Below are 18,716 nucleotides of genomic sequence, written 5' to 3'. Positions count from 1 at the left end.
TTTTGATGCCAAAAAGTGACTAATAATAATAATAATAAATATACACTGATAATCAACTTATTCAAAGTATTACAAAAACACAACAACAATAGCTTGAATAGTAAACTATCTAACCTATATAATCCTATCTAACCTATATAATCCTATATAATCCTATCTATCCTATATAATCCTATATAATCCTATCTAACCTATATGATCATATATAATCCTATCTAACCTATATAATCCTATCTATCCTATATAATCCTATATAATCCTATCTAACCTATATAATCCTATATAATCCTATCTAACCTATATAATCCTATCTAACCTATATAATCCTATATAATCCTATCTAACCTATATAATCCTATATAATCCTATCTAACCTATCTATCCTATATAATCCTATCTAACCTATATAATCCTATCTAACCCATATAATCCTATCTAACCTATATAATCCTATATAATCCTATATAATCCTATCTAACCTATCTATCCTATATAATCCTATCTAACCTATATAATCCTATCTAACCCATATAATCCTATCTAACCTATATAATCCTATATAATCCTATCTAACCTATCTATCCTATATAATCCTATCTATCCTATATAATCCTATCTAACCTATATAATCCTATCTAACCCTATACCCAGTGTGGGTTAAACTAGCAATTTGTGAATAATTGTCTCACATCAGGAAATTGTACGCAGAGGAAGAAGGAACAGGTTGACCATAATGTGACGTTGCAGGCTTTACAATAAGCCGATTGACAGACTTTGTTAAGTGTAACTGAATACAACTCACCATTATTTTCATTATCCATTAATCGATTAGTTGTTTGGTCCATAAAGTGTTGATCACTGCTTTACAAAGCCTAATGTGGCGCCATCAAATGTTCTGCCCGCAACCCAAATATATTCAGTTCACTGTTATGGAGGAAAATAGCTTTTAGCCATAATTTAAGAATTAATTGAATTCCATCTCATTCATTCTGATTTTCACTTCAGATTTTACATCTAAAAAAGAAAGAAAGCAAAAGCACCACTAGTATAACTATATTTTAAAAGAATCCATCTTTACACACTAATCATGTATATGTGCACCTGTTGAGCCAATACATCAATCATTAATCATTAAATCATGCATATGTTCCACCAATATAGAGATAACTTCCATTTAGCCAAAAAATAGACGTCAAGTATTCACCACATACATTATATGAGTGTGAACAGACTCGTTGGTAGTTTGGTTCTGGAATAATAACACAATAACACATTACAGTTCAACAGCACAACCTCCATCCTCCAAAAGCCTCCCACAGTTCAATCAGCAGCTCTCTGAAACTGTTTCAATCTCAACATCATGATGTTCATGAAGGAAGGGCTGTTGTGTTAGGTTGTGTTAGTTTGAGTATACTCAGCAATCACATGTAAACTTAATTCTGGCAGTAAATCGTCCAAACCTGTTGAGATTGTTCACGTCTATAAAAAAAACCTATGCAAAGCCTGTTGTGATCTGAGAAGTCCACTTTGAATTATTTGTTGTTTCTCTGAGCTTTTTTCTTCATACTTGTTTGTTTTTTAAGCTCGGGAGACATTTAAGAGACATTTGCTCAAATTTGGTTCTTTATAAAAGTGTCCTGTAGGAAGACGTGTGATCAACACTTGTAGAAGAGAATAGAGGAGGAGAAGGGTTTGTGCTAACTGAAGCTAAAGTACGGCTCTGTGTGTGAAACAAAGGCTCATTCTCACTAAGAACTACAAGCACCGGTATGTGTGTAACGTTGTGACACTAAATCCACTGAACACACACTTTGTTTTTGTAATCGCTGTAATGGATGAAGAGAGGAGGGAAAGTCAGTGCACGGAGGAGACGGGTTGATTTCTGTGTACATAAACAAGGAGAGAGTGTATTTATACCGATCATAAAGGGCAAACCTTGTATACATGTAGATTGTGATTGTCTTGCCTTGTACTTTCTGATGTAAAACTGTTTTTAAACCTAGACAACAGCAAACAATACAAGTTCCTTTTGTCTAATGATTCTGATTATTTCAGGGCAGCTGAGCGGAGCTTCATTATTATTATTTTGTGTATTTTGCATCAATGACAAATCCAGATAGTGAGTTACTATGATGGTATTCTTTGTACAATGATGCTAATAAGTATTTCTTGTATATAAAAGTCTTTATTGTGTTAGCATGGGTATAAACTGTGACGTGTATGACGGTAGATGTAAATACTCACGTTTTTTTCCTACTCACTAAACAAACTGCTGTGTTGTGGATTCATGATTAATGACAAACATTAAACAATAATGTTTTATTGACTCAGATGGGATTCAGCCTGCCTTCATTTACATCTTTAGATCAGTTTACTGAAGTAGCTGTGCCATCCTGTTTACTTTTGATACTTTCATTACTTTTAGCTGATAATACTTCTGTAGTTTTACTTTGAATGCAGTATTTTTACTTGTAATGGAGCTTTTTTTACAGAGTTGTGTACTTTTACTTAAAGTATCCGAGTACCAAAGGGTCCAATGTACAATAACTTCTTATTCATGCAGCTGTCTCATATGAACACAGTGAGAATGAGCAGGAAGTGGTTCTCAACCACAGTCCACATAAACATCAACTTTATTCAGGTTATTAAATAAAGTTACTCACCAAGGCTGACAGAGGCTTCATATTCAGTGATACAGGAGTTCAACAAATTATTATTGTTGTTTATCTTTGAATCAGGTGATTGGAGGACTCTTTAACAGTTTTATTTCTATGATGAACTTTCATTGTGTTGATTCTGGCGCCCCCTGTGGACAAAAGCAGTAGTGTCTCCACTATTTGATTTAAAAAAGGGGAAGTTTCAGGGAAATGTGAGCCAAAGACAGCCAATAAAATAACTATACAGAAATATTCAGTATTCTTTAAAACTAACCAGGACCTCTGTAGCAGCTGTTGTTCAGCTTTAGAAATCACTCTTTTTAACTCTATTACTCACAATATAAATATAAAATGACTTTATAGAACTTGATTTTATTGGGTTGCTGTGTTTTATTTAAATAAATGTTAAATCCAGTTGGTTTGTGTTCAAAGAGTCTTTAGTAAGACTTTAAGTATCAAAAACAGCTGCTGCAGCAGATCAATAACCACTCTGATTTCCTTCAAAATAAAAGCATCCAGTCATCCATCAGGAAAGTTTGTTTTATTCAAACGATTGGAGACAAAAGTTTAAACATGATGATTGTAATGTCTCATTATTATTTAGGACACTTTAATGTCCACAGTAGCAACAGGAAGTGATGGTAGACAGATGTAGTGTTTGTAGCAGTGTGCTGTCGCTACGTCACCAGCTAACTAGCTGCTCCAATAACAAAGAACCACATGAGGAAGAAAAGACAACTTAACAACATTAACTCACTGATTGGAAGAATATCTCATCAACAAGGAAACTCAGTGACATCATTATTTCAAACACAAACAATCTTCTATAACACAGTGTGTATCCTCACTATGTGTAATGACAGTCAGCATCAATAATACACATTCAGTCAGAATATATTAGTGAACAAACAACAAGGCACATTGAAGCAGCACAGAAGAAGGCTGACAACTCTTAATAAAATAAAATACGGTATTTACACTGCACACTATTGCAATAGGAAGAAGAATCACACAGTGTCTCTATGAGCCTGTTTACACCTGGTATTAACATGTGACTTAATCCGATCACACAAACCACTTTCCTTCACTTTCTGACCACATATCTTATGATCTCTAATACATCCTGGGTCACACTGAAACTGACATCCTCTAAGTACACCACACTTCTGTTTAGTTCACTGTAATGAAACTATGTGCTAGGGCTCTTTTACCTCCGCTGATGAGCTGCAGATGTTTGTGAACACGCTGCCTGTTTCATCTGATTTGACCACTGAACTAGTAACCTCATTATCTCTAGATAAATTATTTAATACATTTTTTTTAAATATCTTACGATTTTGAGTTACTGAGTGAGGGGAAACTTTAGAAACTTTATGAAACACTATCTACAACAGATTGTTAAATTCAGGTAACGTTACACATTAAGTTATTTCTTTCTTTCTGTTGTTTTTCGTTATGTTCAAATGTTATAGAATATTTTAGTATATATTATTAATAGTATATATTTAAGTATATGATATTTATTGTTTAGTTTTTTACAGCGGTATCTAATTGGGATCAAGAATCGTGGAATTTCACTGATACTGCTGTTAACTCCAAAACATCTATTGTGTCATCCCTTCTGGCATTAATGACTTTCTTGGTCATCTGTGATGTAAATCATCAGATTTCCACACGCTGAGAGAAAGTAAAAGTGTGTGTCTCATAAAGTTAGAAACCTCCAGAGCGTCCCAGCGTCTCTCTCCTGCAGGGCTGCTGACAGAGCAGGTTAAAGTAACTAGAGGTTAGTGTAACACTGAACTGGAACAAAGGAGAGTAATGATGGACAGTGAGAGGTTCCATTGTGAGTAAGATACTGCTCTATAGTGTTTGTCTGAATATACAGCAGGTGTAAACAGCCTCCAGAAGACTCCTGTTTGGCATCATAATGAAAACAAAGCAGTGAAAAACCCTATTCTAAGTTAACTGCAGTAAAAATCTAATTTTACACATATTTAAAAATGATTCACACTCAAGCAATAAAATGGACGTAACATATTAATACAATATGGACCTTTTTCAAGAACTGAAACAAGTGAGATTATCTCCATCTTCTCTTTAACATCCCAGTGACAAAGGATTCCTTCAATCTGATCTACATTCATGTATTTAACAGTCTCAGATCTGACAGAAGTCATGTGTTTCCATCTCCTCTCCTCTCATAATAGATCTGCTGTTCTAACAGGTCACCTGATTATTTTAGAGTACTTTCCTTTTTTTGGCTTCAGTCCCTGAACTTTTAGAACTAAACATTTGGATTTAATACAGTCAATATAATCTTTAAAATAAATGTTTGTTCTCTTATAATTTCCTTGTTTGGTTGAGTTGTGTTTGTCGCTTCATTCCATTCATTAATGTGCTATAATGTAACAGCATCAGCAACAACGTGAGAGAGAGAGGGAAATACTAATGAGATGCATAATGACAGGATGAAACAGAACAAATCAAAAAACAAAAAACAAAAACATTAAAAGTAACATTCAGAGTTCATCCAAATAAAAGCTTAACATACGTATTCAATCTGTTGATGCTCAGAGTCATTAAGGAAGCTGTACGTTGTTGAGCTATCTTATATTCAAATAACCCTACACTGTACAGTGCACACACACACACATACACACACACACACACACACACACACACACACACACACACACACACACACACACACACACACACACACCTTTGCTTTTTCAATAATGAAGATGCATTATTTTCTACATTTAATTTTTTCTGCAAATATTAATATTAATATTCACTTAAGATTCTACAGAAGATATTTTACTTAAATACTGTTTGTTTCTGGTCATTCTGGTCTGTGTCTTCTCTAGGGGTCCACCTTCGGCCCAATCTGCCAGACTGAATGTGCATTTCGGGTGTTTAGTTGAATATTCTGAATAAAGTTTGTGTGGCAAAAAAGTCAGACTTAGGAACCGTCTGTGTGCTGAGTCAGGGCAGAGAAAGCGCTGACTCAGCACCAGCGGGGCACTGTGTTTTATTGTTGCTGATTCCACCGACTTACTAGCCCCTAAATAAAGGTGCTCACTCAGGGTGTAATTTGTCAAGGGGTGTATGACTGTGTATATGTATAACTGTATGATGTTCCCAGTGGGCAGTTTGATTAGGACTTTACATTATGCTGCCTGGAATGAAATTCATCTAAAAAAGAAAAGAATAAAAGCAACAGAACAGAGTGCAAGAAGTCATCTTTGTCCTCAACCACATTAATAACAGAGTAAAAGTGTGTTTAGTCAATATTTGTTCTCTTAAAGCTGCACAAGAGTGGAACTCAATCACAGCAAATATCAGAGTTCAACACAAACTATTCATTCAATTCTCATTAACAGAATGAACCTGAAACTAATGTAACTTTAACCTTAAAACCAGGTCTTAACCATTAAAGTGAGGAGCAGCCAAAATGTCCTCACTATCATACAGTATGGTCTAAAACTCAAAGTGATTCTCACAAAGTTTAACTGCTACAGCACACACACACTGGAGCAGACAACTGCACAGCACATGGAGAGATAGTTACGATTCTGGATCAGATTCCCTGAATGGTGTTGATGAATTGGAGACATTCAGAGGGTGTCTCTGTTCTCCTTGTCTGCAGGAAGCAAAATAAAGTTATATTAAAGGAAATCCAAAATGACATCATCCTAATCTGAGTGTAAATATCAACAGAATGAACAACTGTTAAGACTCTAAACGTGAGATATATATCAAGAATGTGTTGTGTTGTCTGCTCATCATGACTATGTTGATGAAAAGACATTATTTAAACTTACCTCTCTTACAACTGAGTTTGAACTAGAACAACACCAACAACCAAAAGAATAATGGGAACGGACACACCAACAACCAATCCAGTGGAGTCTGAAACAGATGACAGAGAGTTAATGTCATTAATGTCATAGATTCAATGATAAAGCCTTCAATCATACATCAGCTGTGATTGGTTGAATCAGCCCACATGCTTCAGTGAGCTGCACACAGTCACATTTAATACAAAGCACAAGCCAAATGTTAGTAAATGTGGGAAGAGGTGAACATTAGTGAACTCCTGCTTTCACACTCAGACAGAGGAGGAGGATTCCTGCTCACATTTACAAATCACATTGTGACACTTTCACTCTTGTTTTCATCTCCATTTTCACTTCAACTCAAAACCTGATGCTGGATTTGAAGTTAGTTCTGCTTGGAATCAACCAACACTCTGCTGCAGTCAATGAAGCTACATTTCTACCAACATGTTTGTCATCTGGGACCCTCACTGCAACACAATGCTACTAATGACAAGTTTCTGTCTATCTATCTATCTATCTATCTATCTATCTATCTATCTATCTATCTATCTATCTATCTATCTATCTATCTCTCTCTCTCACCATTAAAAGGCCCAACATATATGTCAGCAGAAATCTGATGGTTGATGTCCTCCTGTGTAACTACACAGGTGAAGTGGTCAGTCTTGGTCAAAGGAGCTTGTAGGATGACGTCGTAGCTTCCTCCTCTTTCTGTGACCTGTGGTTCTTTAGCAGGAAGGATGTTTCCAGCACTGTCCTTCCACTCTACTTTAGGTTGTGGAGAAACACCTCGAACAACACACTGCAGCAGGGCCCCATCCTTTGCTTTAACTGTTGTAACATACGGCTCTGGAGCTGCACCTGTGAACATAATATAGAAGGAAAAAAAGATAATATTAAAGAACATAATATGTCCACATTTCTAACTTCCCACCAAAAGTTTGTGAACTATTTACAACTGCACACAGTATTTCTGACTTACATCATACAGAAGACAGTAGTAAATACACAGTGAAGATTATCTTGAAATTATATCACATTAAATCTGTTGTCTGATAGATCGACAGTATTTTCTATCCCACTACATTAATATAAAATGTGTTATAAATCTGAAACATAGTGTGTTAAAAGCATGAGGTGGCCATGTTTCTACAGTAGCCTCTAACAGTCAAACCAAATACTGGCTGTAGTTTCTCCTCCACACTTGGAAGGAATGTAATGCTTGCTATCTGCAAATACACCACCAGATGCTACTAAATCCTAAACACTGCTCCTTTAATTAGACATCCCAACATTATATGAAAGGGGATCATACTTCTACCAAAAGATAATGAAACACTATTTCTGACTCACATCATGACATATACAGCAAATATACATTATCCTGAAATGATATCACATTAAATCTGTTGTCTGATATGTGGACAATATTTTCTATCACACTACATTAATATAAAATGTGTTATAAATCTGAAACATAGGGTGTTAAAAGCATGTGCAGCCCTTGTGTTATCAGGGTTTCATTGTGTCAGTGACACAAACACTCAGTGGTCACTTTATTAGGTACACCTGTACAATCTAATGCAATCAATACAACTGTTGTGTCATTAAGTTCCTTTATTGATGTCTATAATGTTCACTTTGTTTCTACACTGTCAGAGAGCTGTTCATTCAATCATATGTGTTATCACTGAGCTCATAGTTAGTGGTGCTGTTGTACTGGACTGCATTATATTCAGAGGGGATTCTAATATTCTGTCTCTCTCATGTGTGTAAACAGGGAGGACAATAAAATAGAAACAGCTCTCAGTATAATGTAGTCCAGTACAACAGCACCTTTAATATGAGCTCAGTAACAAACATATAGTTTCATTTACACATTTCTCACAAAGTCAACAAAAAGTGAACATTACAAACTTTGGAAAGGTGGAATTTATGGCAGAGCTGTTGTATTGAATTATAATATCTACATATTTATACTACAGTCCATACTGTATATATCATCTATAGTGTATCCACCATATTCATATCAGAGCTGTTTATTGTGGATATAATGTCTTCCACTTATACAGCACTATATATTGTGCCTACTGTACTGCTGCACATGTTCATACTGTATATATCTCAGTGGATTCATATCTAGCCCTTACTGTTTATTCTATTTATTAGCCCTGTACATATGGACACACTCTGCACTCAACTGCTGTTTGTACTTCTGCTTAGAAGCTCAGCTGCATTGTGTTGTCTCAGTACTTGTACTCTGTGCAATGACAATGTGATGTGAAAGTTGAATCTAATCTACTTAATAGATTGTACAGGTGGAGCTAATAAATGGGCCACTGAGTGTCTTTGATCAACAGTCTCATGCTGCCAGAACAGAAAACTCATCATTCAATTGGTTTCAATTGTTCTTTTGTCTGCATCAAACACACCTCCTTTCATAAATTGAATCAGTGAGAAATTTCTGCTCAACATTTTCGTGCTGCTCAAATCTCAAATTCAGGTTTATTAATGTGATGTAACCAATGAATCAGAATTGAGCACTAAGGCTTGCAGTGTGAATATATATACTCACTCACATAAAAGTACAGTGTAAACCTATAGATATATATATATTAACACAAACATAATGATAATAAACAATAAATGCTTCCAGTTTTTAGAAGTGATGAGTAGTTTCAGATGTAGAGTTGAATCAGGACTCACCTTTGACCCCAGGGTATCTGTTTCTTAATGTTTTACAGCGGGAGGTTGCACGCGACCCGACATTTCTATGGAGCAATAATAAATCAATCTATTTCATATTTGAATGCTGACTGTGGACGTTAATGTACTCATATTGGAGCTCGTTTGAAAGCTTACATGTTCGTTTTTACACGGATTTAAGAAGCTCAATATAAGATTTACGACATTACAACAGCACTGTATTACTTTATGGCAGTAAACTCATTAGCAACTTACTAGCTATCCTGTCTAGCTGCAGTTCAAATGTATTTATGGGTCCAAAAACAGACATTTGGAGACGAACAGGAGCTCGTTTTAAAGAACTAAAGTCCACCGATTAAATCCAACTCGTTTCACTTCAAGCGGAAGTAAAAAATAAGGAGAATAAAAGTCGATTGTGTCTCTCGGTTCATTTTAGCGCCGCTCATCAAACTTTAAAACTACGTCATTTCTGTCAATATTAAGTTGTTAATTAAAGATTGGACCAATGATGTTCAGTCTCTCTGAAATCAGTAAACGCCCAGCAACAAAACAAACCAATCAGCATCTTTCTACGACCTAAAGTGAGCAAACTAACAGACCTTTAACTCCATCAGCCAATCACAGGAGAGCATCTTCACAGGAGCTCCACCTGTGTCTGATTGACAGATACTTTCATCCAATGGTAAGTCAGCACCGTGAAAACACGCTGAGTTTGTAGCCACTGAAATTACCTGTCTGACCATATATGGAAGTTAACGTTGCCGGACTTCCTGTGGTAGTGGGACTCCCACAGAACACAGAAACTTTATTTATCTGTTTACACAGACATTATTCAGTGATAATTAATATGTACATCTTTATTTAAATATTAAAAACAGATTTTTATAGTTCAATTAAACTCTTAGTGACATTTATTCAGGGTCAGAGTGAGGTTAAAGGGATTTATTGTCATCATTTGGGAACTTTGGAGAAGTTTTAGAGAGCTCTGTGGACACCTGCTGGAGATAATCTGTACTGCACTTTCTAAAATATCTCAGAGCCACTTCTGTCTGTCAACATCAAAGTTTCTACAGACATTATAGACAAGTTGAGGGAGAGATCCTGAGAACTTCAGCCTGATAGTCTGTATTATGTCTTATTTACTGGATTTTAAACAAAAGTCAAATGAAAACAAAAACAAGAAAACTTCTATTTGTTTCTGTTTCGTCATTAAACAATTTAACTCTCTCAGAGCCTTCAGTAAGATTAACACACCTGATGAAACCTCAGAGTGTTTGCTTTACTGTGATTAAATGAACATGTATCAGTTCCTCATGTGTGTGGTAATAAACAGTTTAAAACTGGTAGATACTGAGAGACTGAAATGCACATCAATAAAATGATATCTAAGAGGTTAAGTCACCATCTAAAAGGCAAAACAGAATTATGTCAGAGGGTTTGGAAAGCAGAGAGGTAATAAAAACCTGAGAGTGCACACTGATTTCAGACTGCTGAGATTTCATTGTACAGAGACATAATGATCAATGCGTCACTAATATCATGTTTGATACAGAGGTAATCAGTCCAGATGTGGCTGCAGCGCTGTGGGGACGAGGCTCTGCCAGATGTGGATTCTGACTACTTGACAAAAGTCCATCAGAGACTCTCAAACCAGTCTCATGAGTAAATGAACAACATCTTTAACTGTTTAATGAAAGTACTCACCACCAAAAACAAGCTTTATGTAGAAGGTTTGTCTTGGTTGAAGATCTGGAAAATCACAGGTGTAGTTTCCAGTGTCATTCAGCTGCGTATTTATGATCATTATGGAGGCGTTACCGTTCTTCAGTTGATCAGAAAAATGTGAGACTCGACGTCTGAACTGCTCATCTTGATCTGTAAGGATGGTATTGGAATGATCGCCTCCATCATACTCGAACACCTTCTTCTGACCATCTTTCTTCCACTCAAAGTGCTCAGACGTAATGCTCTTCTGAGGGCTGAGGGAACAGGGTAGAATAACATCACTGCCTGGTTCCACTTTGACAACCACTGGACCTGGAAGATAAAAACATTATTAATCAGTATGATAACATGATGTAATGTCACTCAGCACCTGAAGTGTAAGGTTTCTTTCTTTGTTTACTGTGCAATGTTCTGCACTTTAAGTTGTAAGTTATGTAATATTTTTAGTTATATTTTATATTAAACATAAAATATAAGTTTATATTCCTACTGTTTTACATGTGTGTTACCTCAGGGAGTCGGACAAAGTAAGATTTTCATTGTGCGTACTAACCTTGTGTTTATACTGTACATATGATAATAAACCTCTTGAATCTTGAATGAAGAGTTTTAACACATTAATTTATGATACCACAACTAAAATGAGTCTTGTGACCTGTTCTAGCACATCGTCATTATGATTAAAACCTTTGAATGGCCATCTATTCATCTATTGCATATTTGCATCCAGATTTACATTTTAATTTTGTTTCTTCATCACTGACTCTGCTGTCAGTCAGACTCTCTGTCTGCTCTCTCAACACACAAAGAAGAAGAAAGAGGAAACAAGAGAGAGCGACGAGGAAATCACAGAACTAAAAGTGAAACTTAATTCTGTTCATAGTGATTTCTTTGTCTAGTTGGTAAAAAGACAAAAACAACAAACCTCTGGACTACACTCAGATATCAGACACACAGATTCACTCATATACACATATGGGTCAATCATTTAATACATTGTTGACACATATTTTATTATATAAAACCTATTTAGTGTGAATACAATATAAGTACATTAAAACAATAAATATTAATTAAAAACCTTTGATAAATTAAAGTAAAATACCATGGCATGATTCTGTAAATAAATAATAATAATAAACAACATTTTACAAACACAAATTATTTTAAAGCCCTTTAAAATAACTGAAAAACTTTAGTCAAGCAATCAGTAAACTGTCAGTGTGGCACAATCGTACCATTTGACTTTTATTTTGAAGTAAAGAGGTTATATCAGTTAACAGGATATTGCATCAACCAGAGGACCCCCAGTGACCTTTATGGCTGAGTGAGGAAGTTTGTAGATCTCTCAAATATGAATAAAAATATCTACTTTCAGCTCTCAGGTTGGCCGGTACACTTTCCATATATATTCTGTATGATAGAACTACTAACTGTAGTTTGTTGACCCTGTCTAGCACATTGTCCTCAGTTAATCCTGTGAACTCTGCCCTCAATGGAAAACTAGAAACATCTTATTTTATCATTCAACTCTTTATTTTATTTAAAATGTATATGTATGAACTTGCTAGCAAAGCCAAAAGGTAACACATGTGCTCAAACCTCACTGTGGTAAAGTGAGCCACAGTCAGAATGTGGTTGCACCTACAGTAGGGTTATTATGGTAGGAAGGTCCTGAAAGAGACATATAGCCGTTGTTCTTTTATGAAAATGACTAATACTTTTAGTCATAACATTATTTATGTTAATAAAATAACTGAAAAAAGTAAATGTTGAACATTTTATATTTATTTTATATATTGTGTCTATTATTGTAGTTATTATTATTTCAGTATTTAGTCATTTTCATAAAAGAACAACAGTTATATGTATCTTTCAGGACCTTCCTACCGTAATAACCCTACTGTAGGTGCAACCACATTCTGACTGCGGCTCACCATACCACAGTTTCTCTCTCTGCGGCTCAAGTTACCGCAGTGAGGAACGAAAAAGAAAAAAGAAAAACTTAAAATCAACAGTAGGAAATATAAATATAGATATATATTTGGTTGCACTGCCTTACACTTTGTGGGCAGAGAAGTTAGAAACACTGTAAAATAAAAAAATAAAACTGTTTATAAACATATGTTGTTAAAATATTCTTCCAGCTCAAAAATATTCATTACATCAATTTTAAAATGACAAAAAAAAACCTTTTAATAAACCTTTTACTTTCTCACTGACTCAGATATAATATTGTAAAATATCAGAGTCTGAAGTTTGACACTCGGTGCAGAGAACCGTTAGTTTTAGAAGAGGAAGAGGAGACGCCCAAACACACACACACACACACACACACACACACACACACACACACACACACACACACACACACACACACACACACACACACACACACACACTCACTCACTCACACACACACACACTCACTCACGCACGCACGCACGCAGCACGCACGCACGCACGCACGCTCGCTCGCTCGCACGCACACACGCACGCACACACACACACACACACACACACACACACACACAGGCGGTAATGATCTGACTTCTAAAGCAGCTCCTAACATACTGAATAGATCCATCATACGGCTGTAATTGATCACAATGATGATGTAATCAAGTCAATCAATAATATCGATTATCAGGATGCATTTTACATCACGTTACAGCTGTTAGCAGTTTAGTTCATTTCCTGTTTCAGACAGCTTCAGAAATAAAAGAAGAGTGATGAGTTTTCTTACTGTGATCAGCAGCCGTTCCTGCAGACCAGGTCAGCAGACAGAGACACACGAGAGGAAGAAGATCCATAGTCTTCCTCTGAGGATGAAACATCAGCTCACTGATCAGCTCTCTTTAGAACGGAACCTCAGACACTCCTCACTGCGTACAGACCGATCTCAAACACTTTCGGTTTCACAGTTTCTGCAAATTTCAACGACAGGAAGAAATCCTTCAGAATAAAAGCATAATCTATACCTTTGATTTATGAATTCTGCAGAACAAACTGCTCCAATCTGTCAGAATCCTCCACCTGAGCAGAACTTTATCTTCACATGAATCTATTCATCCATATGTTCACTGCACATTTCCACCTTTACTGTTAGTTTATTGAGCTTTCAGACAACACAATTTAAAATAAACAAAGAGTATAAAGCCAGAAAATAAAATGTGCAATTATCTAAGATACAAACTAATATCTCATATCACAAATCCAATGTTAAAGCACAAATGTCAGAACTTCTGTTGACCTGTAGCTCAACTTTCAGTGCAGTTTCTCCACAACAAAAGCAAATGAGGAAGTTGATTCCCTTCTCTGAAAACCTCCTAAAGTTCCTTAATCAGCAGAGAAAGTTTGATTTGTCTTCTGAAAGGAGACCCTGGCTCGCCCCATCAGAAACATCAGCAGCCAAAGTTATCCAGTCAGTTAGGTGTTCAACTATCAATAACCTTTATCATATGTTTTTATATATATAATTATATATATTCACTGTTTCTGTGCCTGAATAACCATCCATCCATCCATCCATCCATCCATCCATCCATCTGTCCGTAATGTAACAGAGAACTGACACACAGGGGCAGAGAGGACAGTCAGTCCACAGCTGGGAAGCCAACCACCCACCTCTGAAATTCTACCAATTCAAATAAAACAGCACACTAATGAAAACGTGCCGCCATCAGAAGTGAGTGAACTCCCAGAACTCCAACCACACTGTGACTGGAGGCCACCACCAGCAGCTGCACTAGAAACAAAAACCCTCCAGTATATAAAGTCAATTATACAAATAACAGTGGAAATAAAGACACTAAAACTAAAACACACACAGCAACAAAGTGTGTGAGGCGGCCGTCTGCAGTCTCCACACCTGCTGCACAGGAGCTCATCACTTTGTGGCTCTCACCTGAGAAAGGACTTACTTCAGGTGCAGAAGCTCAGAAATAACACACACACACACACACACACACACACACATAACAGCAAGTGGCATTTCCTGTGGCTGCTTCATAATAAAAGCTAAATGGTGTTTTGGAAATGGAATACTTTTAATGTGAAGGAACAGCAACAGGAAATGTTTGGTTTGCATTAACAGTGAACGCTCCAGCATTAACAATGAATAAAACATTAATAATAGTTGTTGTAATAAAGGCATAATGCCTAAAAATATATATATATAAACGTTTTCTTGCTCAGGTGCCTTGAACTCATCATTGTTACCTGTGGCACAGGAAGATGACGTCTCGTTCTTAGAAGTTTCTGATTGGCTCTGTAGATTTTCCAATCAAAGAAACAGCTGGTGTGGAACATTTTATCCCCTCACAGACTGTCACTGTGAGAAAACACCCTCTGCTGACACAATAAAGACTTAAATACAACAAACACATCGTAGCCAACTGGCATTTTCCATGGCTGAGAAATAACACCAAAGAGGAAAAACTGCAGTTCCTTGAACGACCACCAGAGGCTGGCTCCAACAGTGAGTCAGTCTCCATAAGGCCCCATATTAAAATGAAATACACGTTTACAGCCTGGTTCAAACTGGTCTCTACAGGTACATTCTCTGTTTCTGACAACTGTATGAGGAGCAGTGGCGGCTGGCCAATAGAGGGCGCCGCCCCCCTTGAGAATAAAAAATAAATAAAAAATAAAAATAATAATGATAATGATAAAAATATCAGTATGTCAATATTTGTGTGTTTGAAATATGGAATGCAGCCAGTAATATGTGTAAAATATCCTCTGCCTGTCTGAAGCCTCATCAGCTCTGGCCGATAGAGAAAGCGGGTCTATGTAGCTGTTAAACCAATTGCTAATTTAAGATATGAATGTATGACATTAAATTCAGCCAATCAGCGTCCTTAAATCGAAACCAAGAAGGGAGATTATTTTATCGCCCCAAGTTCGCCTCTGATAAAATAAGGACCGGGCTCTAGGGGCGCGAACGTTACTCCTCCAAGACCCAACCCTAACTCGGTGAAATCTCTCCTCCAAGATCCGTCTGAGAGGAGAACTTTGTTGGAGAAAGTTGGGGTGAAAGAGCTGGGCCCAGATCAACCTGAGCTCTCAATCAGACAGCAGGCTAGAGAGAAAGGGAAGCAGTATATGGCGGCGGCTTCTCCCGTAGCCGGTACACCGGGAAGGCTTGGATGGCTGGGTGCACTCATGCTTTTTAAAAGGACGGGGACAGATCCAGCATGGACAGTTACCGGAGTGAGGGATAGGAAGCACCTGTCAGAGAAGGTAAAGAAACACAAGAACACCAGGGCACACATGGATAACTCTGTAAAGCTAGCTATATTAGGAAGGGTGAACATCAGTACGCAGCTGGATGACGACCACAGGATTGATGAGGAAACATCATGAGGAGGTGGATAAACACAGACACAGTTTATCCAGAATTATAGATTGTGGGACTTTTGAGTTGGCCTTGCGTGGGCATGACGAGACTGACTCGGACTCCTCGGACAACCCCGCAGTTTCCCGGGCTTGGTGGATTTAGTTGCCTCCATTGACAGTGTGCTGGAGGAGCACCTGAACACAGCTCCCAGCTGAGGGCAGTCAAAGACATACAGAACCAGCTGTTGGACTGGAAACAGTCAGTTCAGTTCAGTTTACAATGCAAATGAAAGGTTTGTGCAATATGATGTTTATGTTTTTGTGTAAGAATGGTAATGCGCAAACTTCCCTGCTCTGCTGTGTACGGGAAGAGCCGATCGCAACCGGAAGGACCCGAGTTGTCCCGAAGGAACGTCAGAACCGTCCCGACCTGTCGAGTGCTGCACACCTCCTTCTCTGTTACGACAGCGTTGAGCAGAGCCAAAGAACTTGTGTCCGCTGTGCGTGAGTGCAGAGTAAGTTTATATTCACTGTTTATTGTTAGTTTATTGTTTATTGTTAGTTTATTGTTTATTGTTATTTTATTGTTTATTGTTAGTTTATTGTTTATTGTTAGTTTATTGTTATTTTATTGTTTATTTTATTGTTTATTGTTTATTGTTAGTTTATTGTTTATTGTTATTTTATTGTTAATTTATTGTTAGTTTATTGTTTATTGTTAGTTTATTGTTTATTGTTAGTTTATTGTTTATTGTTATTTTATTGTTTATTGTTAGTTTATTGTTTATTGTTATTTTATTGTTTATTGTTAGTTTATTGTTTGTTTATTGTTAGTTTATTGTTTATTGTTAGTTTATTGTTAGCCGCTATGTTGTAAAAGTACTGACGCACACATTGTTTTTGTACATTAGATATATTACCAGAGTCCGGTTAATATGTTTGAATATATATATATATATATATAGACATATAATATTGTTTGATTGTGTGTTTAATATTACGTACGGGCTCTGCACCTGACGATATTGACGTTTATTACAGTTGCTGTGTATGACAGTGTGATGATGCGGTCTGAGTGTCATTCCGACCTCAGGTTATTTTACTGCGTTGTACTGTGTATCTGTTTAGTTCACAGTCATATTGCTTTATTTCGTTAACATAATAATATATTTGCTGTTTATTTATTTGTATAATTCAGGAAACAACAACAAGACACATCCTGTACGTTGTTCATGTGAGGAATTCATAAAGAAGGAAAACGTAATTCTCTGGAGTAGCTGCAGTTTTTCTTACCGGAAACTAAGGTCAGACTGTGTACGCCAGCATCCAAAATATAATCTACAGGTAAGATATCGACCGAAACAACACAGGATCCAAACTGCGCCTGTCGATACCTGCAATCGGTTCTTTTTGTACCCAGATCAAGAGAACAATGACTGTTTCTATGGTTTCGCTTTGGATGGCGGTAAAGCTTGCAGCTCAGTCTGTGCTGGAGTTGGCTGGTCAGCATCCGAGATCAACCGTGACCTATCAACACATGGCTCATTTAAATATTCAAATGAGCCATGTGCGCTCACTCGCAGTTGCTAGGTTACCACCAGGCTGTCAATCAAACTCTCAGCTACAGAGAACATAAAGTGAGTTAATGTCGGTTGTTGGACTGAAATTCTGAAAATGCTCACACTCAGATGTAGATAGGTAAAGTCTATACATCTGAAACAGAAGGTGCTGTATTTGTTTACCCTTTATTTATCCAGATAAAACATTAAGAACAGTTTCTGTATGATGTTTATTAGACCTATGTAATCTGAATTGGAAGGGCACGTTGTCATGAGCTGTATCTTGTATATTTATTATTAGCTATGTGGTATGTGTATGCACCTTTATGTAATCTGGTGGAAAAACATTACAATTTAAAACCGGATCATACCAAACAAATATCTGCTTGCTGTCCCTGTGTATGCAAAGTGTCCTCCTTTTTGATGGGAAGGAAATGGCCACCCTAACACAGAGCAACCGGCGATAACTTCAGGTAATATATATATATATATATATATATACACACATGTTTGTACAGTTATTAAATAAATACTTGAGCACTTTCAAAATGTATTCGTGTAAAAATCTTTTGAATGGAGAGGAGTGGTGACTTTACAAAGTTGAAAAAAAGTATGGAATGAAGTACTCAATTGGTATCGGTATCGTGTTAAGGGTACTGGTATCGGTACTGGTATCGGTACTGGTATCGAACATTTTTAAATGATACCCAGCCCTACTGACTATTTCACTGAGCACTGGTGTTCTGCAGTTTGTGTTAAATTGTAATGCGATGGTTACAGAAACAAAAAAGTGTGGCACAGCCCCACCGACAATATTTTTCACCAGCCGCCACTGACGAGGAGTGAATGTTGATACAGCTCACTCCTTTAAATTATATAAAGAC

The 18,716-nt window shown here is 36.7% G+C and overlaps 2 protein-coding genes across 13 annotated transcripts in view; one reads left to right on the top strand and one right to left on the bottom strand.

Annotated features, from left to right (window-relative positions):
* The window catches only part of LOC127371738 (neogenin-like), a 197,338-nt gene that overhangs the window by 64,933 nt on the left and 113,689 nt on the right, over positions 1-18,716 (top strand). The window lies entirely within an intron of this gene.
* The window catches only part of LOC127371740 (butyrophilin-like protein 2), an 83,256-nt gene that overhangs the window by 52,236 nt on the left and 12,304 nt on the right, over positions 1-18,716 (bottom strand). For 3 of the 12 annotated variants that reach the window (XM_051414738.1, XM_051414737.1, XM_051414748.1), the window contains one exon: positions 7,085-7,363. The exons of 3 other annotated variants lie outside the window; for them this stretch is intronic. In XM_051414738.1, coding sequence (XP_051270698.1) covers positions 7,085-7,363 — 279 coding nt within the window. Of the gene's footprint in view, positions 1-7,084; positions 7,364-10,912; positions 11,246-13,679; positions 13,861-18,716 lie in introns of those variants that run through there. 6 more of the 12 variants (XM_051414743.1, XM_051414746.1, XM_051414745.1 and 3 more) reach the window with 6 other exon arrangements.

Source organism: Dicentrarchus labrax, unplaced genomic scaffold, assembly GCF_905237075.1.
Source record: "Dicentrarchus labrax unplaced genomic scaffold, dlabrax2021, whole genome shotgun sequence".
Taxonomy (NCBI): Eukaryota; Metazoa; Chordata; class Actinopteri; family Moronidae; genus Dicentrarchus; species Dicentrarchus labrax.
The sequence above is the reverse complement of the archived record's forward strand: the minus strand, read 5'-3'. Positions and strand labels throughout refer to the sequence as shown.